The sequence below is a fragment of the Macrotis lagotis genome, chromosome 7 (assembly GCF_037893015.1).
Source record: "Macrotis lagotis isolate mMagLag1 chromosome 7, bilby.v1.9.chrom.fasta, whole genome shotgun sequence".
Taxonomy (NCBI): domain Eukaryota; kingdom Metazoa; phylum Chordata; class Mammalia; order Peramelemorphia; family Peramelidae; genus Macrotis; species Macrotis lagotis.
In genome coordinates, this window is record NC_133664.1 from 52,736,588 (window position 1) to 52,758,094 (window position 21,507).

Sequence of the window (21,507 nt, forward strand, 5' to 3'; positions counted from 1 at the left end):
ATTGTTGCTTTTTCTTCAATGGCTAAGATTACTTCACACTTGCTCCCTTAACTCATATCTCCTTCTTATATATACTTAAATGGATATCTAACTGTTTTTGGTTATAGATTTTGGTTTTAATCTTATTATAACACTCATTCCAGGAAATAGTCAAAGGCTTTAACTTAGATTTTGTCTTTTCAATGTATTGTCTAAAATTGATTAATTAAAAAAAGCTAACCTTTATATAGCAAACAATGTATCTCATTTGATTTTTATAACAACCTCTGAGGTAGGTGCTATTATTATGCCCAGTTTAGAGAAAAAATTTTCTTGTATCCCTCGAACTTAGTGATAGTATAGAGCTAAGTCTTCAGTAGATGCTTACTGATGAGTTGATTTCTTGGAAAATTAAAGTTGGCTGGAACACTGAGAAGTTAAAAGACTTACTCAGGAGGGGCAGCTGGATGGCACAATGGATGGAGCACCAGCCCTGAAATCAGGAGGACCTAAGTTCAAAACCAACTTCATACACTTACTAGCTGTGTGATCCTGGGCAAGTCACTTAACCCCAACACTCTCTTTTAAAAAAAGACTTAAGATAGCAGCTTGTATGAATCAGAGACAGACCTTCAACCCGGATGTTTCTAGCTTCATGGCCATCTCTCAATCCAGCTTGCCATGATTTATGATCACAGGTAAGTCACCTGATTTCTCTAAGTCTCAGGTTCTTCAATGGTAAAATGTGGATGATATTCTTGCTCTACCACCTGGATGTCTGCCATCTAAGGACAAGATAAGCTAATTAGTAGAGATTGATTTCTAAGGATAATGGTTTTGTTTTTGTTTTTTTGGTCACAGAGTCTCAGATGCTTATTCACCAAGTAGTCAAGAAGCTTATGTCTGTGGAGAGAGTATACTGAGTTCCTGGATGCTTATATTAAAAGAAGCAAATGTGAGGAAAACATTAAAGCACTATATGAAGAGGAATTGTTATTATTAGTTTACATTGTAGTTATGTATTGTATATAACATAACTATGTTGTATGATAATATATAACAATATAATAGAATATAGTATTAATATATAATAGAATAACAATCTAATATAACTTCTATAAAATATGTTATATTACATTATTATAAGAGAATTCAATTTATATTATATCATAATGATATAATTTTATACTCAGTCAGGTCAGGTTATATTATAATATAATTATTATACCATATTATATTATATTATTTTACTATATTGCATAATGCATTATTATAACATTATAGTATATTATATAATTATTGCAATATAATTAATATATCCTAACAATTCATTATGCATATTATTATATTATATTGATATAATATAGCATAATATATTATCTTATTATTATAAATATATATAAATTATATAATGACATTATAGTAACAGAATCATTTTTTAGTATTATAATTGAAAGTGCATCTAAAAGCCATGTCTCTAAGGCTAAGAATGAAAGACTTTAATAAATAAATAAATAAATAGTTTAAGTTTCCACAGAAATAACACAATATTTATAAAGACAGAAGCTGTATTCATACACAATAAAATCAAATTGTAATACATTCACTTTCTATCCTGGTACATAAAGCTTAATTAACTGTCACCTGCCAAATGGGAGATCTCAATTACCTCAAAATACTTTGCTTCATTCAGCCTTAAGGAAAGGGATAAAGGACAAGATAATCAAGTTATCAATATTCTTGGTGCACTCTGGAATTGGAGGGTTAGGATTCTGTGTCCATGCATTTTTAATCTCCTCCATTTCTAGCTGCTGTGATCAGAGTACTCTCCAATGAAGATAAGTGTCCAGAGCTGACATGTAGGCAACTAGAGGATGTCCTATCATCAAGGAACCATTAAATTATCTTCATCCCATAGGTTTTACCAAGTGAGCTAGGACATTTTGTAAGGCATCATGGGTGAGTCCTAACTCCAATACTGACTAGCTGTATGTCCGATTACAGAAAATATCCTCCTAACATTAAAATATCTCATATGGAAAATGGGAATCATAATTCTTATTTAACTTATCTCACAGGATATTTCTAAAAAGCCAATAAAATGATGAATGTGCAGGAATTTTTCAACCTTAAAGTACTATATAAATTAGGTATATAGATACACACACATTTGTGTGTATTTGTATATATACATATGTGTGTACATGTATATACATGCAGCATAGTTGAAAATAATAAGATTAACAAGAGTTAACAAGAATGAAATTAATCTAGATTTTTAAAATTAATCAGGAAACTTTCTCTAAACATTCTGCTTAAAGTCTCACTATATTATCTTTATATTTAAAGTATTCTTTATAAGATCACAGAGTCAGAACTAAAAGTCATCTCTAAAAGAAGAAATGAATTGAAAAGGATCTATGAGATGCCTTGTTGTTGTTCAGTCATGTTCTAGTCATGTCAATTCTTCATGACCCCATTTGGGTTTTTCTTGGCAAAGATATTGGAGCAGTTTGCCATTTCATTCTCCAGATCATTTTACAGATGAGGAAACTGAGGCAGACAAGGTTAGCTACTTGTCCAGGGTCACACAGCTAGTAAGTGTCTGAAGCCAAATATGAAATCAGGTCCTCCTGAGTCCACATCCAGCACTCCATCCAAGGCAACACCTAGCTGCCCATTAAATACTTACCATGTGATAAACACTGAGGTTTCAAAAAATCCAAACAAAATGGACAGCCCCTTTGCAAGACAGGGACTGCCCTCAAGGAGCTACATTCTAATAGAGATAATCTGATCTATTTCACTAATTTTACAAACAGTAGTTAAATGACTTGCTCAAGGTCAGACTTCATAAGTGGCAGAAGTATGATGTGAACTTATATTTTATGAGTTCAAATACCCTACTCCTATTGCATCACAATTCCTATCAATCTAAGCACACATGATGGCTCCCATTAAGACCACTTTTCTTCTTCAAGATGTGTTTTGGGGTGCAGCTAGGTGGTACAGTGGATAGAGCACTAATTTTGGAGTCAGGAGGCTTTGAGTTCAAATCCAATCTCAGAAAATTGACATTTACTAGCTTTCTGATCCTGAGCAAATCACCTAACACCAACTGCCTTGCTGAAAAAAATGAAGACTTCTTTTTTATTTTGCAAGATTTCAATATAGGGAGTATTTATGATACAATGTCAAACATTTTTTACACATATCTGTATAAATATATATATAAACTCTGATGTTATGAATAACTAAAGAGCTATATACTTATAATATATACTTATAATCTTTTTGAATCAGATTTATTTAAACCATCAAAAATTAAAAATAATCACATTAATATATGAATAATTCCACAGAATAAAAAATAATCTGAATAATGTTTTTTTAGGGTTTTTTTTTTGCTAGGCAATGGGGTTAAATGGCTTGACCAAGGACACACAGCTAGGGAATTATTAAGTGTCTGAGGCCGGATTTGAACTCAGGTACTCCTGACTCCAGGGCCGGTGCTCTATCCAGGTGCTCTATCCACTATGCCACCTAGTCGCCCCTGAATAATGTTTTCTTAAAAATTAATCTGTTACTTCTTAAGTTTTCTGCTATTTGTACCCATTTTTCCATAAAAAATTATATCTACCCTCACTTTCACATTTGCACCTTTTAAAATAAATTTACTCAGGATGGGAAGGTGAAAACACCACGAGGAACTAACATGCTTAAAAAGAAAAAGTAACATTTACATATGTCTATGCTTAGTCTATCTGTACGTTTGTTTCTTATCTATCTAGCCTATGTATTTGCCTGTCTTGTCTGTCTTTCTGTCTATCTTTCTGCCTATCTGTCCATCTGTCCACCCATCCAAATGTCCATCCATCCATCCATCCGTCCATCCATCTATCCATCCATCCAATCCATCCAGTCTATCTGCCTAACTTTTTGTCTATCTTTCTATCTAGCTACCCTTACTATCTGTCTATCTTGTCCACCTTTCTTTCTATGTATCCTGACCATTTGCCTATCTCTTACCAATCTATACTTATTGTCTGTCTATCTATATTTTGTGCTTAAAAGAAATACAATGTTCAGTATCTCAGGGACAGTTGAAGTTGCCCCAAACTTGCAAATCGGGTTCCTAAATCTCCAAATCAGAAATAAATAATGAATTATAAAGTCATTCTCCAACTGCTTCATAACAATAGGTAATATTTATATAGCATTTTAAGGTTTGCAAAGCACTATAAAGTTATTTTATTTTATCCTTAAACAGATTCTACAGATAAAGGAAATTAAGTACACGGCTGTTAAGTGACATGCCCTGGAATCACACATTGAGACTGACTTCGAACTTATATCTTCATCATTTTAGGTCCATGCCCTACCCACTGGGACACCTAGCCATTTTAATTAGAATTCACACAAGGAGAAAAATGTAATTTTTATTTTTTCTAATGCAAAAGTCTCACAAATTGTCAACCCCCAACAGCCCCAAAGAGAAAAGTTTCACTTACTTTAACTTCCACAATCTTTCCTCCATGGTCAATATGTCTCTCCAGGTATTCTGATGACAGCAAGTCACTGAAATAAGAGAATAGTGAGATGAATAATTGCTGTTAGAAATCTACATAGTCTGTGCATCTGTCTTTTCTACAATACATGCACTTCCATTCCCAATTTCTCCAGGTAAATTTCAAATTTTGAGTTTTTACAGGCAGTAGAGGCAAGGAAGATATCAGGCAAACTCTTGCAATATTTCTAAAACTAAGATCTCCATTCTGTCCTTTTCCTTTAAATTTGCTGGATCAAAATTCATTTTGAAAATTTTTATTAAGTGCTTGCTGTGGACAGTACATTTAGACATTAGTGGCTGAATGGGAACTGGACTTTGATCTGGATAGGAAGTATGGGAAAAGATAGAAACATCAAAGAATAGAAGGAAAAAACACTTTAAGTACAGTGCCCAATATGAATAAACATACAAGGTGTCTGACAAGTTACATGTACAGTAAGCTTGACTAAAACACAGAGTCCTTGAAAATAACAATACTTTCACATATTTCTTTCCCCATTGTATCTGTGGCCCAATGACTTAATAATCTAGCTAAATTGAACCACTCACCATATTACTCCCCTTCTCAAAATCTCCAATAGCTCCCTATTGTTTTTTAGGCAAATATATAAAATATGATTAAATATAAAATCTCTGTCCTCACATTTAAGGCCCTACATAAACTAGTCCCTCTTGCCCCAATAATTTCCAGCTTCATATTTTTGTTTAACATTTTATTATTCTTAATTTCCAAAATATTTAGCTTTTGTTAAGGAAACAAGTATTAGAGTTCCACAAAATGAATCTCAGCCTAATTTATTGTCATAAAAGTGCCTCAATTCTAACTTTTTTTCAAAACTAGTTCTGTTCCTTCTTATTTTATCCTTAGATATCACTTGGCCAGAGGGAATTCTCTTTCCTAGGTAGCTAAGTTTGAGGAGGAAGAAACATTCTAACAACATTCAAGTTGACTGGCATTCTAATTGGATGGCTAGGACTACCGACTTTGACAAGGCTTTCTGTTACTTATGCTAATTGGCCTCTTTTATATGATCCCTCCACCATGATGAAAATGCTATTCTAATCTATGTCTAAGCTTCCTTCTTCATTCATCCTCATGATCCTAAAATACCATATAAGACACAAACTTCTGTCTTCCATTCTCCCCGTGCTGATCTCTACTCAAAGTACTCTCTTTAGAACCATTCTCTTTCTTCTTGTCTTTCTTCTACTCCCTCTTAGTCTGTCCTTAAGAACTTCTGTCCTATTACACTCCCCAAATTTCCTTAAACTTTAATCTTTTCCTCAAGAACTTCTCCAATGATCATAAACCTGACTTTTCTAAGGGAAGATCACATCCATGGCAACCTTCTTCCTTTACCAAATTCTTCAGATCACAATATCCAACAGTAGAGTGGTCATCACAGAGTTGTTCCTCTTCCCAAGTTTCAACCTTTGAAATTTCTAACTCTGATCAAAATTCCCTCTCCTTTCTTCTATGACTATCCTCATACTTAATGTGTTCTCATCTTGACCTACTGTCCATTGTCCCAGGCTATCTCTGCTATCATAAATTCATTTGCCTCCCTACCCACATGTGACCTCTACATCTGTCTCTATGCCACTAGCCACATTTCTAATTCTTTAGGATCAAAAGTTAAGGTGAATTGTTAACTGGTGTGGGAACAGTGACTAGGTAGGTAGTTACCAGGAAGGACCACTGAGGGTGAGAAAGCCAAGATGCCCTTTCCCTCTGTGAGATACTACTGTTCCTTTCATATATGAACAATGTGGCTGTTAGAAAAGCTAAGATTTTAAGAATCAAGATTTCAGGATTTTATTTAAAAGGATTAAGAAATTAGAATATTTGTTTTAACTACTTCTAATTTTCCTATTTCTATAATTTCCCCCTCTTTTTGGTCTGTCATCTTACTAAGCTACATTGAAGTTATAGCCCCTGCCCCGAGACCCACCTTTTTGTGTATGTCTGTTTGAATGTGCTGAAACATGAAGGAAGGAGGCATGTGATTACATAAGAGCTGAGATGGAGATTCCTCCCTACTCAATAGCTCTTGTGAGTGAACCGAGTTATCAACTTGTATGTAAAGGTCAATTCAAATATCACTTCCAATTAAATTCACTCAAATTATAATAGCTTTCCATAGAAAAAATATCAATTATAATAGAAAACATATGTTTTCCTCAGGTTCCCTCAGAACACATTGCCCAACACTGCAAAGAAAAGACAAGTTAATTTTAAATTTTAAAATATCTGCATATATATATATATAATTCCTATATATAAATACTAGGTTGAATATCTTGACAGTCAATAATCATTTGGATGTATAAGTTCTGAATATAGTAATATACATCATACTAGGTCACATACGTTTTCATCAGGTTCTCTCACAACATATGCCCAATACTTAAAAAAAGACTGATTTTAAATATATAGAGAGAGTTAAAAGATGAACAGATTGCTTTAAATATATATACACACAAAAGTATATTTTTAAATTTTCATTCAATTAATAATTATGTTTTGATATAAAAATATTTACACACAAATATTTTGAAAGAACCTGAGGCAGACATGTGTGACTAGTATAATATATATGCTTATATGCTAGTACACTCAAGACAGATATTTTAACATATTCAATGAATATATAAATAAGTGTATATAAATTTTTTTAAAATCATCCTTTTTCTTTTCTTTTTTAGGTTTTTGCAAGGCAAACGGGGATAAGTGTCTTGTCCAAGGCCACACAGCTAGGTAATTATTAAGGGTCTGAGACTGGATTTGAACCCAGGTACTCCTGACTCCAGGGCCAGTGCTTTATCCACTACGCCACCTAGCCGCCCAAAAAAATCAACCTTTTTCTTAACAATATTGGCATACATTCTGGGAGAACCTAAGAAAAATATGTGATTTAGTATCAAAGAGATGTGTATTATATTATGCTTTTGGTGATTAAACAGTTATTTCAAGGTGCAGCTATGGCTGAAAACATTTCTGGAGTTCTCTTTGGAGCTGCATTCTCAATCATATGAGAAGACATGCAAAAAAAACACATCTGTTTACCACATTTCTGGCTGAAAAAAAAAAGGTAATAGTTCAATTACTGATTGTTCACCAGAATTTAGAATGCTAAATGTCCTTTTGTCAGTCTCCAAAAATAAAAGATTTGCCACCACCAAGAATATTCAAAAGAAAATAGCAAAAAGTTATAAAAATAACTAGAGAGAAGTCTCCAAAATGATCCCAGCAATAGGAGCACCGTAGGGAGTAAGTCCTCAGTTGCCCAAGATTGACTTAAGAGTTATGCTATTTTTATTGGGGAAAAAAAAATCAGTCCCATTATTTTGTAGGCATGCCTCTTACTGGGCTCAAAGCATCATTAAGTTGAAAAAAAAGTTGGCTGAAACAAGTTAACATTCAATGCCTTAGTACTTTAAGTTTTTGTAATTGGAGCTGATAATCAGATTTTTAGAACTGGAAGAGAGAATGCAGAGACACTCTCCTTTCCTATGTTCTGAGAATTTCACATCATCATTTTTCTCCCAAACCATTTGGGAGCTTATTCTTCTGTGGAAAATTACTGAACTTTTCATCTAACAGAACACTTAGCACTTTCAGCTTATAAGAAAACATGCAAAAAAAAAAAGAGGAGAAAGGAGGGAAGGGATGGGTTACTGATTACAAGCATTTATAGGCAAAGAAAGATTGATTTTGGAGCATGTTATATGTGGCACCTCTTTTCAAATAGAGCAAGCCAGTAAAAAAAAAAAAAGAACAAAAAACTATGTTTTCAGTGCTGTTTTTTCCATTAGGAATTTCAAACAATGCTTCACAACAGGCAAAATCAATGTATGACCTAAGTGTTTCAGGTTAAGCTACAGGGAAATTGGCAGAGTATGACACAGAATAATCTCTATTATAAACATAATACTATAAATGGCCTTAAGGCATCAATAGAATAAAAATAATTGCTCTTTTAAATGCACTTTACCCTACTTGATAAATAGTCCAAGAATCATTATCCTAATCTTACAAATTAGGAAACAGGATTAGAAAGATTAAGTGATTTGTCTGATTTTCACTCAGATAATAGCTTTCCCTGTTTATGTTATAACTGAGGTCTTCTGAATTGTCTATCAGAGCCTTCCATAAGTTTCAGATACTACTCATCCCCTCCTGGACTCACCCTGATTTCAAGTTATTTACCTCAGTCAACCATAAATACCCATTGTATTAGACCCTTGGGTAAGGGGAAACAATAAAGATTAAACATTACCCCTGCCTTTTAATAAAAATGGAGGCAACCTCAAAAGATGAAAAAGAACAAGGAGGATTCATGGTGAGCCATTATCTGGGGGTTGGGAAGGTAGTGGATAAAAAGGACAGAACAATTAAGCAACACAGATACAATAGATAAGTAAAAAGTATATAAGTAAAAAGCCTATTAAGGGCTGAAAAAGTACTTAATGAAATGAATTACATTAATTACCTTGGATTGAAAAGGATTATAGAGTACAAACTGGTTGATTGTTAGCTTGGTTATTTTTTTCATCAAATTTTCTTTTTGTTTTTTATTGTTACCTTTAAAAATATCAGGCATTTCCCTTTCAGTTCCCCAAAACTTCTCTCCCCATGACTAAAACCTTCCTTCTGGGAAAGAAAGTCATTTAGGGAAAATCAATAAAGAAAAAAAAAAGGAGAGCAAACCAACAAAGTCCCTGAACCTAACAAAGTATGCATAATTTTACATCCATAGTTGTTCTTCTGAAGCAGAAGATATTTTCTTTTCATACCCCCAAGGCCAAGGTCATACTTAGCTAAAATGTAATAGAGATAGGAAGAGGGAGTGAAATGATTTTAATAAAAGGAAATTTTCTCATATATCAGTATAGTCAATGATGGAAGGAAATCATAAGCAACAGAATAAGTCAATGGTCCAATTATCTGGACAGTGATAGAAAGAGAAAGCATAGGACCATTCTATCTGTATTCTGAAGAACTCCATTCATATCACTCCAAGCAAGGGCTGATCCAAAAGAAAAAAACAAGAAGGTTGTTGGCCCACTGTGGCCAAGAAAAACAAAGGTATCAAGGTTGTCATGAAATTTAACCCAAGTTTGCCATTTTGAGGTAATCCAAGTTTACATTTCTAGTCTAATCAGTCTTCAGAAGGCTATGTGTATATATATATATATATATATATATATATATATATATATATATACATATATATATATATATATATTTAATTATCTGGCTGATATTAAAGATGACATAACTGTTAAGTTTATTTTGTGATGCATTGCTACAAGGAACAGTGCTACAAAGAATGTTGGATTTATACATAGAGGACCTGGGTTCGAATTCTGACTCTCACTTCCTCACTGTGTGACCTTATTAGCAAAGTACTTAATCTCTCTGAGTCTTGGTTTCCTTGGTTTCCTTAGTTATAAAATGAGGGAACAGAACTCTAAGGCTCCTTTAGCTGTGAACCACCAATCTTCATGCCTTTGGATAAGTCATTTACCCTCTCTGGTCTTAGTTTCCTCATCTGCAAACTGACAGGCTGGAATAATTTTCCTCTAAAGCTCTAAATTTTTGATCCATCTAAAATATTCTGGGAATGCTACACTGTACCCATTAATGCAATGCTCTCATTGTTTAAAGAGACCAATCGGAAAATTAAAATGGACAACATTGGTAAGAAAAGGAAATGAAGATAAAATATCAAGAAGCAAACTTCCTTGCCATATATTCATTCAGAGTGCACATAGTCTAGGAGTCTGAAGGTCTTTAAAAATTCTCATTTCTATGACCACGATCTGTCCACAGCTTACAAAAGGCTGTATTTTAAAAGGTTGTGTGAGTCAGTCAGTTGGAACTTGGAATACATTTTCCCATAGAAATGATATAATACAGGATAAAAGCTTCAAAGGCCATTCCACAAAAGCCTCTTTAAACCAAAACCTACCTTAAATATCATAATTTACTAATCAAAAGGAAAAGCACCAGAGGGATTTGTTGGACCTATGTTTGAATCCCAGCATGTGGTCCTGGGCAAATCAATTTTCTTCTGTCATCTTTGTGAGTAAAAAGGGAGATGATTACCCACATAGTGGGTTCTGTGAAGTACCCATTTTATAAACCTTCAAGTGTCAGAAAAATGAATGGTTTTTAAAGAGTTGTTAGAATTATCCACTTTTTTAGCAATATGAATAATTTTATATATTTGGGTCTTTGGGATATATAGAAGAATCTCTATGTCAAAAGATATTTAAATACTTTAACAACTTTTCTTGCATAATTCTAATCTTTATTTTGAGACTTTTTGAAGCATGTTATATAAAAGTATATAATAATAATGACAATAACAATAATCCTCAAAACAGTCTTGAGGAATATACATTAATTATTGTCTCCATTTTAGAGATGAGGAAACTAAGGCCCCCGAAAATTAAGCAACATGACAATAGACAGATAACAAGGATCAAAAGTGGGATTCAAACCCAGGATTCTCAATAGTCAAGGCTCATGTTTTTCCCACAACATTTTTGATGAGTATCTTGCATAGGTCCAGTAGGATGTCACCTTCCCCAATTTATGTGGAACTTATGTTTCATATTTTCCATTTTCATTTCTTTACAAGCTTAAAATAAAGTTTTCTCCCAATATGGCATGACTTTTTCCATGACATTCATTATACAAATCATATGTCTAGAGGCAAAGGAGAGGGACCCGAAAAAGTCAAAAGCTCAGAAACAAACCCTTCTGGCTTCCTTCTGTTCTTTCAGCTCTCCCTTGCTGGATATCATCAGTCTGTCATCTCAGACTATAAAGCTGCTAATAAACTCCATCCTTGGCCTCAGAGTGCCAGTTGGGAGCTATTTACTGCCTCACATTCCAGCCTTTAACCGCAGAATTAGGGTGGCCCACCCACTCTAGGGTTTTTCTTAGAATTCCCAATCTTGCCATCTCAAGAATATAAAGGTCTTTGCAAGGACAGGCCTAGTCCCATCTCATGCCCTCAAAGAACAGTGACATAAAAATTCCATTAAAATCAATAAGCACATATTATGTACTTATCATCTGTATTAGGTGTTGGAATAATGCAATCTAGATCTGGTAGTTTATGTATTCATCTCCAGACTGGATCCACAGTCAGTCAATCAACAAAGGAATTCTCTATTAGTTCCTACTATAGGATAAGAACGTATGTAGGAACAAAGATAAAAGCAAATAATCCCTACCATTCTAAACAGGGTACGCAACAAGTACAAATATTACATATGTACGAAATAAATACAGTGATGTGGGGAGTGGTACTGAGTTAAGGAGGCTGTCAGAAAAGGAGAAGAAAGGGTCTGGACACTCACCTGCTGGAAAAGGAGGAGTCCAGGTAGGGTTTCCCAGAACTCAGCAGCTCTCTGGAAACTAACAGCTTAGTGAGGTACAAATAAGCCAGGGAATGCTGATCTTGGGACAATAATCAAACGAGGAGAAACATCTCCTGCTCATAATCTGTCTCCTACCTTGCAAGGTTGTGTCTCACTAGCTCATTATGGGGTGTGAATATGGTCATAGGTTGGTGGCACAAATCAGGAAGACCTGAGTTTAAATCCAGCCCCAAATACTTACTAATTGGGTGACCCCAGTCAAGTCACTTAATACCTGTTTGCCTCAGTTCCTTCATCTGTAAAATGGTCTTCAAGAGTTATTTTGAGGATCCACGAGAAACTAAATTGTAGAGCACTTAGCAGTGTCTGAAGCACAATAAATAATATATAAATATTATTTTTATTTTTCTATAATTCCTGCCAGCATGAATGGCTGCTAAAAATGCCATTTGTCATTAGTCAAAAAATTTTGGAAATCCTTAGAATAGGAAAGGTGGTGTTATGTTTTTTATTTTTTAGGTTTTTGAAAGGCAATAGGGTTAAGTGGCTTGCCCGAGGCCACACAGCTAGGTAATTATTAAGTGTCTGAGGGCAGACTTGAACTCAGGTACTCCTGACTCCAGGGCTGGTGCTCTATTCACTGTGCCACCTAGCCACCCCATGGTGTTATTGTTTAAAATTCTTTCTGATAACTCTTTTCACAAAACAAGTTTTTGTTATAATCTTATGACTCTTAAATTAAACATTTAAAACATTTTGATAAGGGGATCTAAAGGCTTCACAGAATGCCAAAGAAATTCATGATTCACCAAAAAAAAAATTTTTTAAACGCTTACCTCAAAAGCTACCAATCTCGTGTTCAATAAGAAAAGTAAACTGAGGTCCAGTAAATTTAAGTCATTTGTCTAACATCACACACACAGTTGGTATCTTTTATGGTTTCAGGTTGAAGGATTGCAAACATCATTATATCTTTAGTTGGGAATGGGATATAGGGATGGAAAAGAGGTTAGGGAAATTTATATCATGCATGAAAATTCTATGTACAAAATTAGACATGAGTAAATAGTTGCAGTATATATCTTAAAAACACCTACTACTGATGATGTCAGAAAAACCTAGAAAGATGTATATAAATCGATGAAAAGTGAAATGAGCAGAACCAGGAAAACATTATTCACAGTAACAGCAATACTGTACAATGAATAATTGTGAGTAGCTTAGTTATCCTCTGCAGTACAATGATTCAAGACAATCTCAAAGGACTCATGATTAAAAATACTATCTACCTTCAGAGAAAGAACTGATGGGGTCTGAATACAGACAGAAGCATGCTTGCTTTTTCTTTCTGCCTTCCTTCTACCCTCCCTCCCTCCCTTCCTTCTTTCCTTCCTTCTTCCCTTCCTTTCTCCCTTTCTTCTCTTCCTCCTTCCTTCTTTCCTTTTTTGTTCAAGTTTTCTTCCACAAAATGACCAATATGGAATTATGTTTAAATGATTGTATATATGTGTGTGTGTGTGTGTGTGTGTGTGTGTGTGTGTATATAAAACCTATATCATATTACTTTCCATCTCAGATTTTGGAACTCAAAACTTTGAAAAAATTAATGTTAATTATATTTACATTAATTGAGGCAAAATAAAATATTATTTTAAAAACTACTACAGAAGAAAAATTTAAATGAATATTATATCACATCCAAATCTTTAAGATGATGCTTCAAATAGCAATATCATTCAAATACCAGGAACACCATCATATTAATTAACAAAGGACACAATTTGCAAGCCTGGGCTACAAGGTTGAAGCAAATGATCTCAGTGTCTTGTGTAACTAAAAAAAAGCAGACTCTGTTTCTTTTCCCCTTAAAAAAAAGAATCATATATGCCACCTATCTATGTTAGAGATTTCCTCAGTTAGCATCCTTCAAAAAAATCTATTAAAAAAATTTGTTCAATTCCAAAAGTGCAACAATCAGGGACAATTTGGGGGTATCTGTGATGGAGAATATCATCTGTATCCAGAGGAAGAATTGTGGAGTTTGAACAAAGAGCAAAGACTATTTATTACCTTTAATTTAAAAACCCCATGATCTTATTATGTAATTTTTCTATATCTTATATTTTATTTTTTTCCTTAATGATATGATTTCTCTCTCAACACATTCAACTTAGATCAATGTATAGCATGGAAACAGTGTAAACTGTAACAGACTGCTTTCTGTGGGGGGTGGGAGTAGAAAAGTGAGATTGGGGGAAAACTTAAATTCAAAATTAAATAAATAAATTTTTAAAAATACATAAATGTCCTAAATAGGATAAAGAGATAATGGATAAAAACTACAATGTGCTCACTAAGTATTCTTATATAATTTTCATTCAGGGCAGGGCATAATCTCAAAATGGATCATTTCTACATTTTGATTGATACTTCAATTATTCTCAAATCAAGAAAACCATATATGACAATCCCAAAGCAGCCTTTATTCTGGTCTCCTGAGCTTATGCATCACATTACAATCATTTGTTAAATGATCACTCAACATATAGTGTAATGCAAAAGAAAACAACAAAAACAGAGCCAAAGTGTTTATATCTGCGGTTACACAGCAAGGTCTTGTTTGAGGGTAAATCCATACTAGTTTGTTTTAGTCTAAGGGAAAGTAAAATAAAAATCCTTTTGAATACATATGAAACAGTATCCAGTTTTAATTTCAGAAGAATAATTCAATTGCCACCTACTATGTTGCATTGTTTGAGAGTTTACATGAAATTGAATATAAAGGTAATGCTAATGAACTTGTATTAATTGAACTTTTTAAAGTGAATTGTAAAAAAATGGAAAAATTAAAATGATTTGTGAACTTCCTTCTTGGGGGGAGGTAGTTATTTTTATATCTGACTAGAACAGATCTTGTTTCATCTTTGTGTTACCCACAGTAGGCCTTTAGAAAATATTTATTACATGAAGAAAGAATGTTACTGTGGTTATTAACACAGAGGTTAAAGTAATTAATACTTAAAAATAAACTAATAATGCCAAACTAAGTAAATTATTGACTATTAGGGTTAATTCTAGTCATGAAGTTAAAGTTATATTAACTCCTGAATTTTAGGAAACCTTTTAATGATTAAAATTGTTGATCATTCATAATCACATTTTTAGATAGCACTTTAAAGTCATGGGATCTGAGATTTGAAGCAGGAAGTTTATCAAGTCTAAACCCTTCAGGGGAGGAAAAATGAGATTTGCAGAATTTGAGGGATTTAGCCAAGGTTAACTGGGTAGAGTAAGTGGAAATGCTAGGGTCTAGCACTGTTTCTACTACACAGCATTACAGTCTATTAGTATGTAAATGCTTTTTTTTAAACTCAATAATATATACAAGATGCAGCAAATAACTGCAGAAATCTGGCAGCAGAATAATCAACTTAATTCAACATAAATAATAGTCTTTGAGAGGCTTATATTGTGATAGGATTGATTCATGGAAGAAGTACAAAACATCTTTGGACTCAACTTGCTTAGGTTCTACAAACTGGCCATGTCACTGAAAGCAAATGTTTCTCTCTGCCTCAGAATTTTCACTGGCAAAATGGGGATAATAATAATAATTAATAATAATAATAATAATAAGTAACAACCCTCTCAGGGTTGTTATAAGGAAGGGTTTTGTAAACCTTAAGGTACTATGGAAATGTAAGTTGGTATCAGTGTTGAAAATAAATTCTCCACTATCCTTACAATCTCAATGGGGTTATGAGACACACACATATGAAATATGACACAATCCACATGATGATGATGATAAGCATTCATGCTAGCCTAGATACTCTGATCAATACATGATCCATGATAATCCCAAAAGACTCATGATGGAAATGCTCCAGAGAGAACTCTGAGAGCAGATTGAAGCATAGTTTTCCCTTTTTTGGGGGGGGGGGATGTTATTTTATTTATTTTTGGCAGCATGGCTAGTAGGGAAATTTTTTTTTGTATGATTTCATATGTATAATTGGAGTCATATTACTTGCTTCTAGGTTACTTCCCCCTGGAGGTAAGGAGAGAATTTTAAACTCAAAATTTTTAAAATGAATGTGAAAGAGAAACAAAGAGACAAAGACAGACAAAAAGAGATAGACTAAGACAGAGAGAATGGGATCTGAGCTGGATCTTAAAAATTGAATAATATAGGGTGCCTCAAAAGTCTTGATGGAGTTATAAGTTTTTTAGTTTATTTTTAATATCTATTAAAGTTTATTCATTTTTAATAGTTATTGAGGCTTACAACTGCACTTAATTATTTGGGACACCTTGTTTTTGGCAGGACGACATTTCAAAGAGGAGAAGTAATCTGAGCATAGGACAGAAGGGAGATCAAACACAGGAGACCAAAGGAACTGAGGGGACAGTGACAAGATCCATCTAACTGGAACAGAACCAAGAAACAGAAGGGGATATAGTTCCAAAGGTAGACAGGGCTCTCAACTGTAGACTCCCCTTGAGTGTCCAAAAGAAGAGTTTGCACTTGGCATGCTCAGCAATGAAGAGCCATAGAGTCTGAGCCTGGAGCAGTACAAAGGGTGTCAAACAAGTATTCTAAAAGGAGAACCTGGTTATGGTCCTACAGGATAAATTAGAGGGGAGAGATCCATAAGAAAACTTATCATCTCTATTACATAGATTCAACGTGAGTTTATTCACTTCAGACTAGGTCAATGAGCTTTCCAATCTCATTTATACACCAATGATTCATTAGAGAACTTGTCATATTTTCTGTCATCTAGTATCAGAGCACTTTGACAAGAATGACAATCATAATCTTGAATAATGTGGGTACTAAATCCATAATAATACAAAAAGAGAAAGTAGAACAATTTCAAAGTGATTTTTTTTAAAACTCCAAATCATTCCCTTAAAATTCTGGAATTTCTAATAACTAAAACACCAATAAATCACATAGGAATAGTTCCCTGAAAATTATTCCCTTGAGATTCTGAAATTTCTAATAATTAAAAATTGAGAAATTACAATGAGTCTAAGTTTGTTCTATCTGATAGCTATGAAGGGTAGTTTTTTAAAAAAGTAATTTTCAAGGGAAAAACCTTTCCCAAAAGTTTTCATTTTTTCTTATAATTTTAGATGGTCTATTTAAACTTACCATTTACAAAAATCTCTCTTTTTGTCTTTAAGGTAACCTACACTGAAGTGATTAGAATAATGATGATAAGGATAATCTGATTTATAAGATGCAATATCTGCATAAGATTACATGAACAGTCATGTTTTTTGTGCTAATGATAAGAGCCTGTTGAATGACTCTGGAAACTTTTGTTCTTTAAATATTATGCATATTTCTCAGAAGGGCCCTATAATTTCTATTCATCTGTATATTAAAAGCAAGTATATGAGTGGGTGCAGCAGATGGATTTTGAAGGGAAACCATTAGGAACATACTGGTAAATGCTTAACAATTGGTTCTGGGAGGGGTGGATGTACCCAAGACACATTTTAAATTTAACCTGAATTATTTAACATGTTCTCTTTCACCTTATTAAGTCCACGCAATCAACAAAACAATAAATCAGGCCCTAATTTCTTTAGTATTTCCCAGTTTCCAAGGTTTTAATGTTCACACTGAAAATTTAACAATCAGCTATCCCAAACTGGTCTGAACTAGCTTTGGCAGGAAATAAATCAATATTTCTCTCTTGAGTAATTTACCTAAAGTCATATAAAGCTTATTTATGTACAGCACCAAAACACTTTTTATATCCCTTGTATTCATTTTCCAGTTTATCTGTTAAATCTACTCCATAAGTCATGAGGACAAGGAATTTTTCATTTTTCATAAACCAGTGTTTAGTATGGTAGATGAAACATGGTAAAAATGTGTTGCTTTGAAATATTGTTGAATTAAATTTTCTGTGATATGCAAGGAGTAAGCTTTAGCATAAAAGTATAAAATACTACTTTTCTTTCCCCAAACAAAATTTGCCATTAGTAAAAAAAAAAAAGTAATAATGCATATCTTTAATAAAATCATGCTCTTTTAAAATAATCTACCAGGTATTAACAGCCCAAGTACTGGTTAAGAAATAGAAACATTATTTGAAGTTGTCACAGTGAAGGCAAAACTGCAGCAAACAATATTTTTTAAAAAGAAAGGAAAAATGAAGAGTCCCCATTATTATACACCTGAAAAGTGGTCCTTGGGCCTTTTTTTGCAGACCTGCTATAGGGGAATGTGAAAGTGCACTACTTTTGGGGCAGCTAGGTGGCACAGTGGATAAAGCACTGGCCCTGGAGTCAGGAGTACCTGGGTTCAAATCCGATCTCAGACACTTAATAATTACCTAGCTGTGTGGCCTTGGGCAAGCCACTTAACCCCATTGCCTTGCAAAAAAACCTAAAAAAAAAAGTGCATTACTTTTAGAGAAATACTATTCTATTTCTTGATAGGTCTAATTGAGGATGATTTTCTGGACATTATCTAGTTTGTGGTAGTTTCCCTTTCTCAGAAGGCTCATGACATCTTCACAATGAGCTCAATCTAGCTGTGCCAGAAAATTGAAGAGGTACAGAAGGATAGACAAGATAACTAGATGCCTAAGACACAACAGACACCTAAAGAATGGGTTACAAGCCAAATTTCAGTGAAAGTCAAGATCAAGACACTTCCTGGTGGATTAGAATCTATCATCAAATCATCCTTAATTGAGGGCAAAATGTCAGCTTAAAAGAAACATGTTCAAGAGAGCCTTTGAATCGGAGGTTGGATTCAATTACCTACTCAATCATGAATCTCTTTTTTTCCTAAGGGAAGAGGGAAGCTGAGCTAATCTAGGGATCTGTGAGTTGAATGCATGGGGGTGGGATGGTATAAGGACAGAGTATTTATCTCCAAGTTCATGCTGAATTCTATCACGGCATGTACAAGGCTAGGGGATCCTTAGAAGGATAATCTGTATGCCATTCAGAAAATACTTCTTTTTTAACCATATAAAGGATATAAAATCTGAGAGCAGCTCCAATCATTTGGAATACAAAAACAGGTTTTTAAGTCCATAAATAAGAGCAATAATTTTTCTAGCATAACAGAGAACCTGTATATATGTTTGTCCATTTATCCAAAAGGTTCAACAGACATAGTTTCTGGATACTTTAATCATTTTATTAGTAATGCTAGCAGGTTCTTAATAAAAGACTGTCTTAGCAGGTTCTTAATAAAAGACTTAATAAAAGACCATCATGGCAGCAGATTCATGGCTTATATAAACTTCAGAATTGCAACTGGTCCACCAAATAGTAATCAAATCTAATTGGTTAATGTGACTGGAGGTGAAGTATCTCTTGGATGTGGAAAACTTGTTTGTCCTGTGACATCAGGGAAGTGATACCATGACATGCAAGTAAATTAGATTTAAGTGAGGAAGGGCTGTACAACAACATCATCAACCATTCTCCTAAGGAATCATCAGGGACCAGTGACCAGATATGGATCTGGATGATTGAAGATGGCCCTGGTTGGTTGATTCTGGTCCTTCATTATCAAGGAAGACCAAAATGACCTTACTGTGTTAAGAGACAAGTGACAATGTGTCCAACAGTGACTGATTAGACCAATACAAAGTCAATCTGCTCTACCAGAGGTCAAGTACAAATAGTTCATGAGAACAACTGGGATGCGTACTCTAAACTTACTCATCCTTTGAACTACTTTAACTCTGCCATGCTCATAGAGTACAACACCCTCTCTGATGAGGGCATGCCATGCTGGTCAGTCTTGTGCCAATATTTCCCATGCTGGACAATCAATTCCAAAGTTTTTAAGAGAGACCTTCAAAATGTCCCAGTATCGCTTCTTCTGACCCCTCTCCAAGTGCTGGTTTTGTGTGACTTCTCCATAAAATAGTCCCATCATAGTTGTAGTCTCTGAGTAATGTTTGAATACTTGGCATTTTAAGCCAAGGCCTTTAACAGGTTTCAGTTTGATTGAGGAAAAGCCCCTTCAGTCTAGGTAAGAAATGAGGCAAAGAATGGCCTCTTTTAAAAAAAAAATATTTTGGATTAGAATAGTGAAAGTTTTTCTGTATCAGATCAATCAAGTCAGTGGTTATCAATTCAAAGAAATGACTCACATAAGCCTGAGCAGAACAATATTAGCTTTTCCACCTTATATTAAATTCCTTGTAAGATTGGGTGGGGTCTGACCAAGATTGAGGAGAGTTAATGAGACCTCCTTCATCAGTAATGCCCTACAAGAAAATAACTAAATTAAAATCAGGACTTTGGAAGAAGAGGGAGCTCTGAATCTCTTAAAAGATATTGGATATTAGGGGTGGCTAGGTGGCACAGTGGATAAAGCACTGGCCTTGGAGTCAGGAGGACCTGGGTTCAAATCTGGTCTCAGACACTTAATAATCACCTAGCTGTGTGGCCTTGGGCAAGCCACTTAACCCCATTTGCCTTGCAAAAATCTAAAAAAAGATATTGGTTATTAATAATTCTTTCATAGTAGACAACAAGAATTTTACCAGGGTTGGCAAGAAATGAATGGCTGTAGCTGACTATTATGGGTCAATAGAGAGAACATGCTAATAATATTGTGGTAGGTTTTAAGAACCAAGTTGGAAGGGGCAAAAATAATAAAGATGTGAAGGGAAACATCAAGGGTTGGAGATCTGGGCCACATGAACTGAAATTTGATTCCTGAGTGGTGAATACTCACCGGCCACTGAGCCAAGATGCTCTATCCACTACACCACCTAGCCACCCCTACTATTATCTTTGCCAGGAAGACCCTAAAATGGGGTTACAAAGTGTCAGACACCATTGAAAGAACCCAACAACAATAAGAGAACTTAATAAGACTCACATGAAATAGCATGTTCAAAATTCATTGCCACCCTTAAAGTGAGATATCTATGCTATCATCATCATCATTATTATTAGAACATTTGTTTTAGAATAAGTCTACTTCATCCCTTCAAAACTTCACCCCACATATTCTTTCTGTATTCCTTCATCTATAAAATGGCAATGATTCTTACTGAAAAGAATGTACTTTTGCAGAGATGTTATTTATTATTATTAATTGTCTCAAGTTTGAAGAAGCAGATTATCTTACAGAGACAAAAATATTCCTAGTGAAACCTCCAATTTGTAAAGCAATGAGCAGTTGAGCACACTAATGCTGAAAAAGATGAGCTTGATAGAGAGAGAGAAAAGGGGGAGCATCACTGCACATTAAGTCACCTTGCCTAATGCATAATGGAGACCCCAGATCCCCAGTCACCATGGTTCCAGTTACACTCTTGGAACTCTGCCACTCTCTTTCCCATAATCTAATACTCTATTCAGGAAATTATGAAAGGCCAAAGGATCATCTACCTTGTCCTTCAGTCACTCATAAGCCCTTAGAACAATCTACAGCTAGCCATCTTCTTCAAAGTCTCTCCCCAAGTCCACACCAAACACTGATCTCTCTCTTCTGTCTGTCTCTGTCTCTCCTGTCTGTCTGTCTCTGTCTGTCTCTCTCTCTCTCCATTTCTCTTTTC

General features: G+C 34.4%; 1 protein-coding gene across 1 annotated transcript in view; it reads right to left on the reverse strand.

Annotated features, from left to right (window-relative positions):
* The window catches only part of LOC141494049 (disintegrin and metalloproteinase domain-containing protein 22-like), a 160,400-nt gene that overhangs the window by 40,216 nt on the left and 98,677 nt on the right, over nucleotides 1–21,507 (reverse strand). Inside the window, exon 4 of the mRNA XM_074195226.1 lies at nucleotides 4,491–4,557. Coding sequence (XP_074051327.1) covers nucleotides 4,491–4,557 — 67 coding nt within the window. The remainder of the gene's footprint in view (nucleotides 1–4,490; nucleotides 4,558–21,507) is intronic.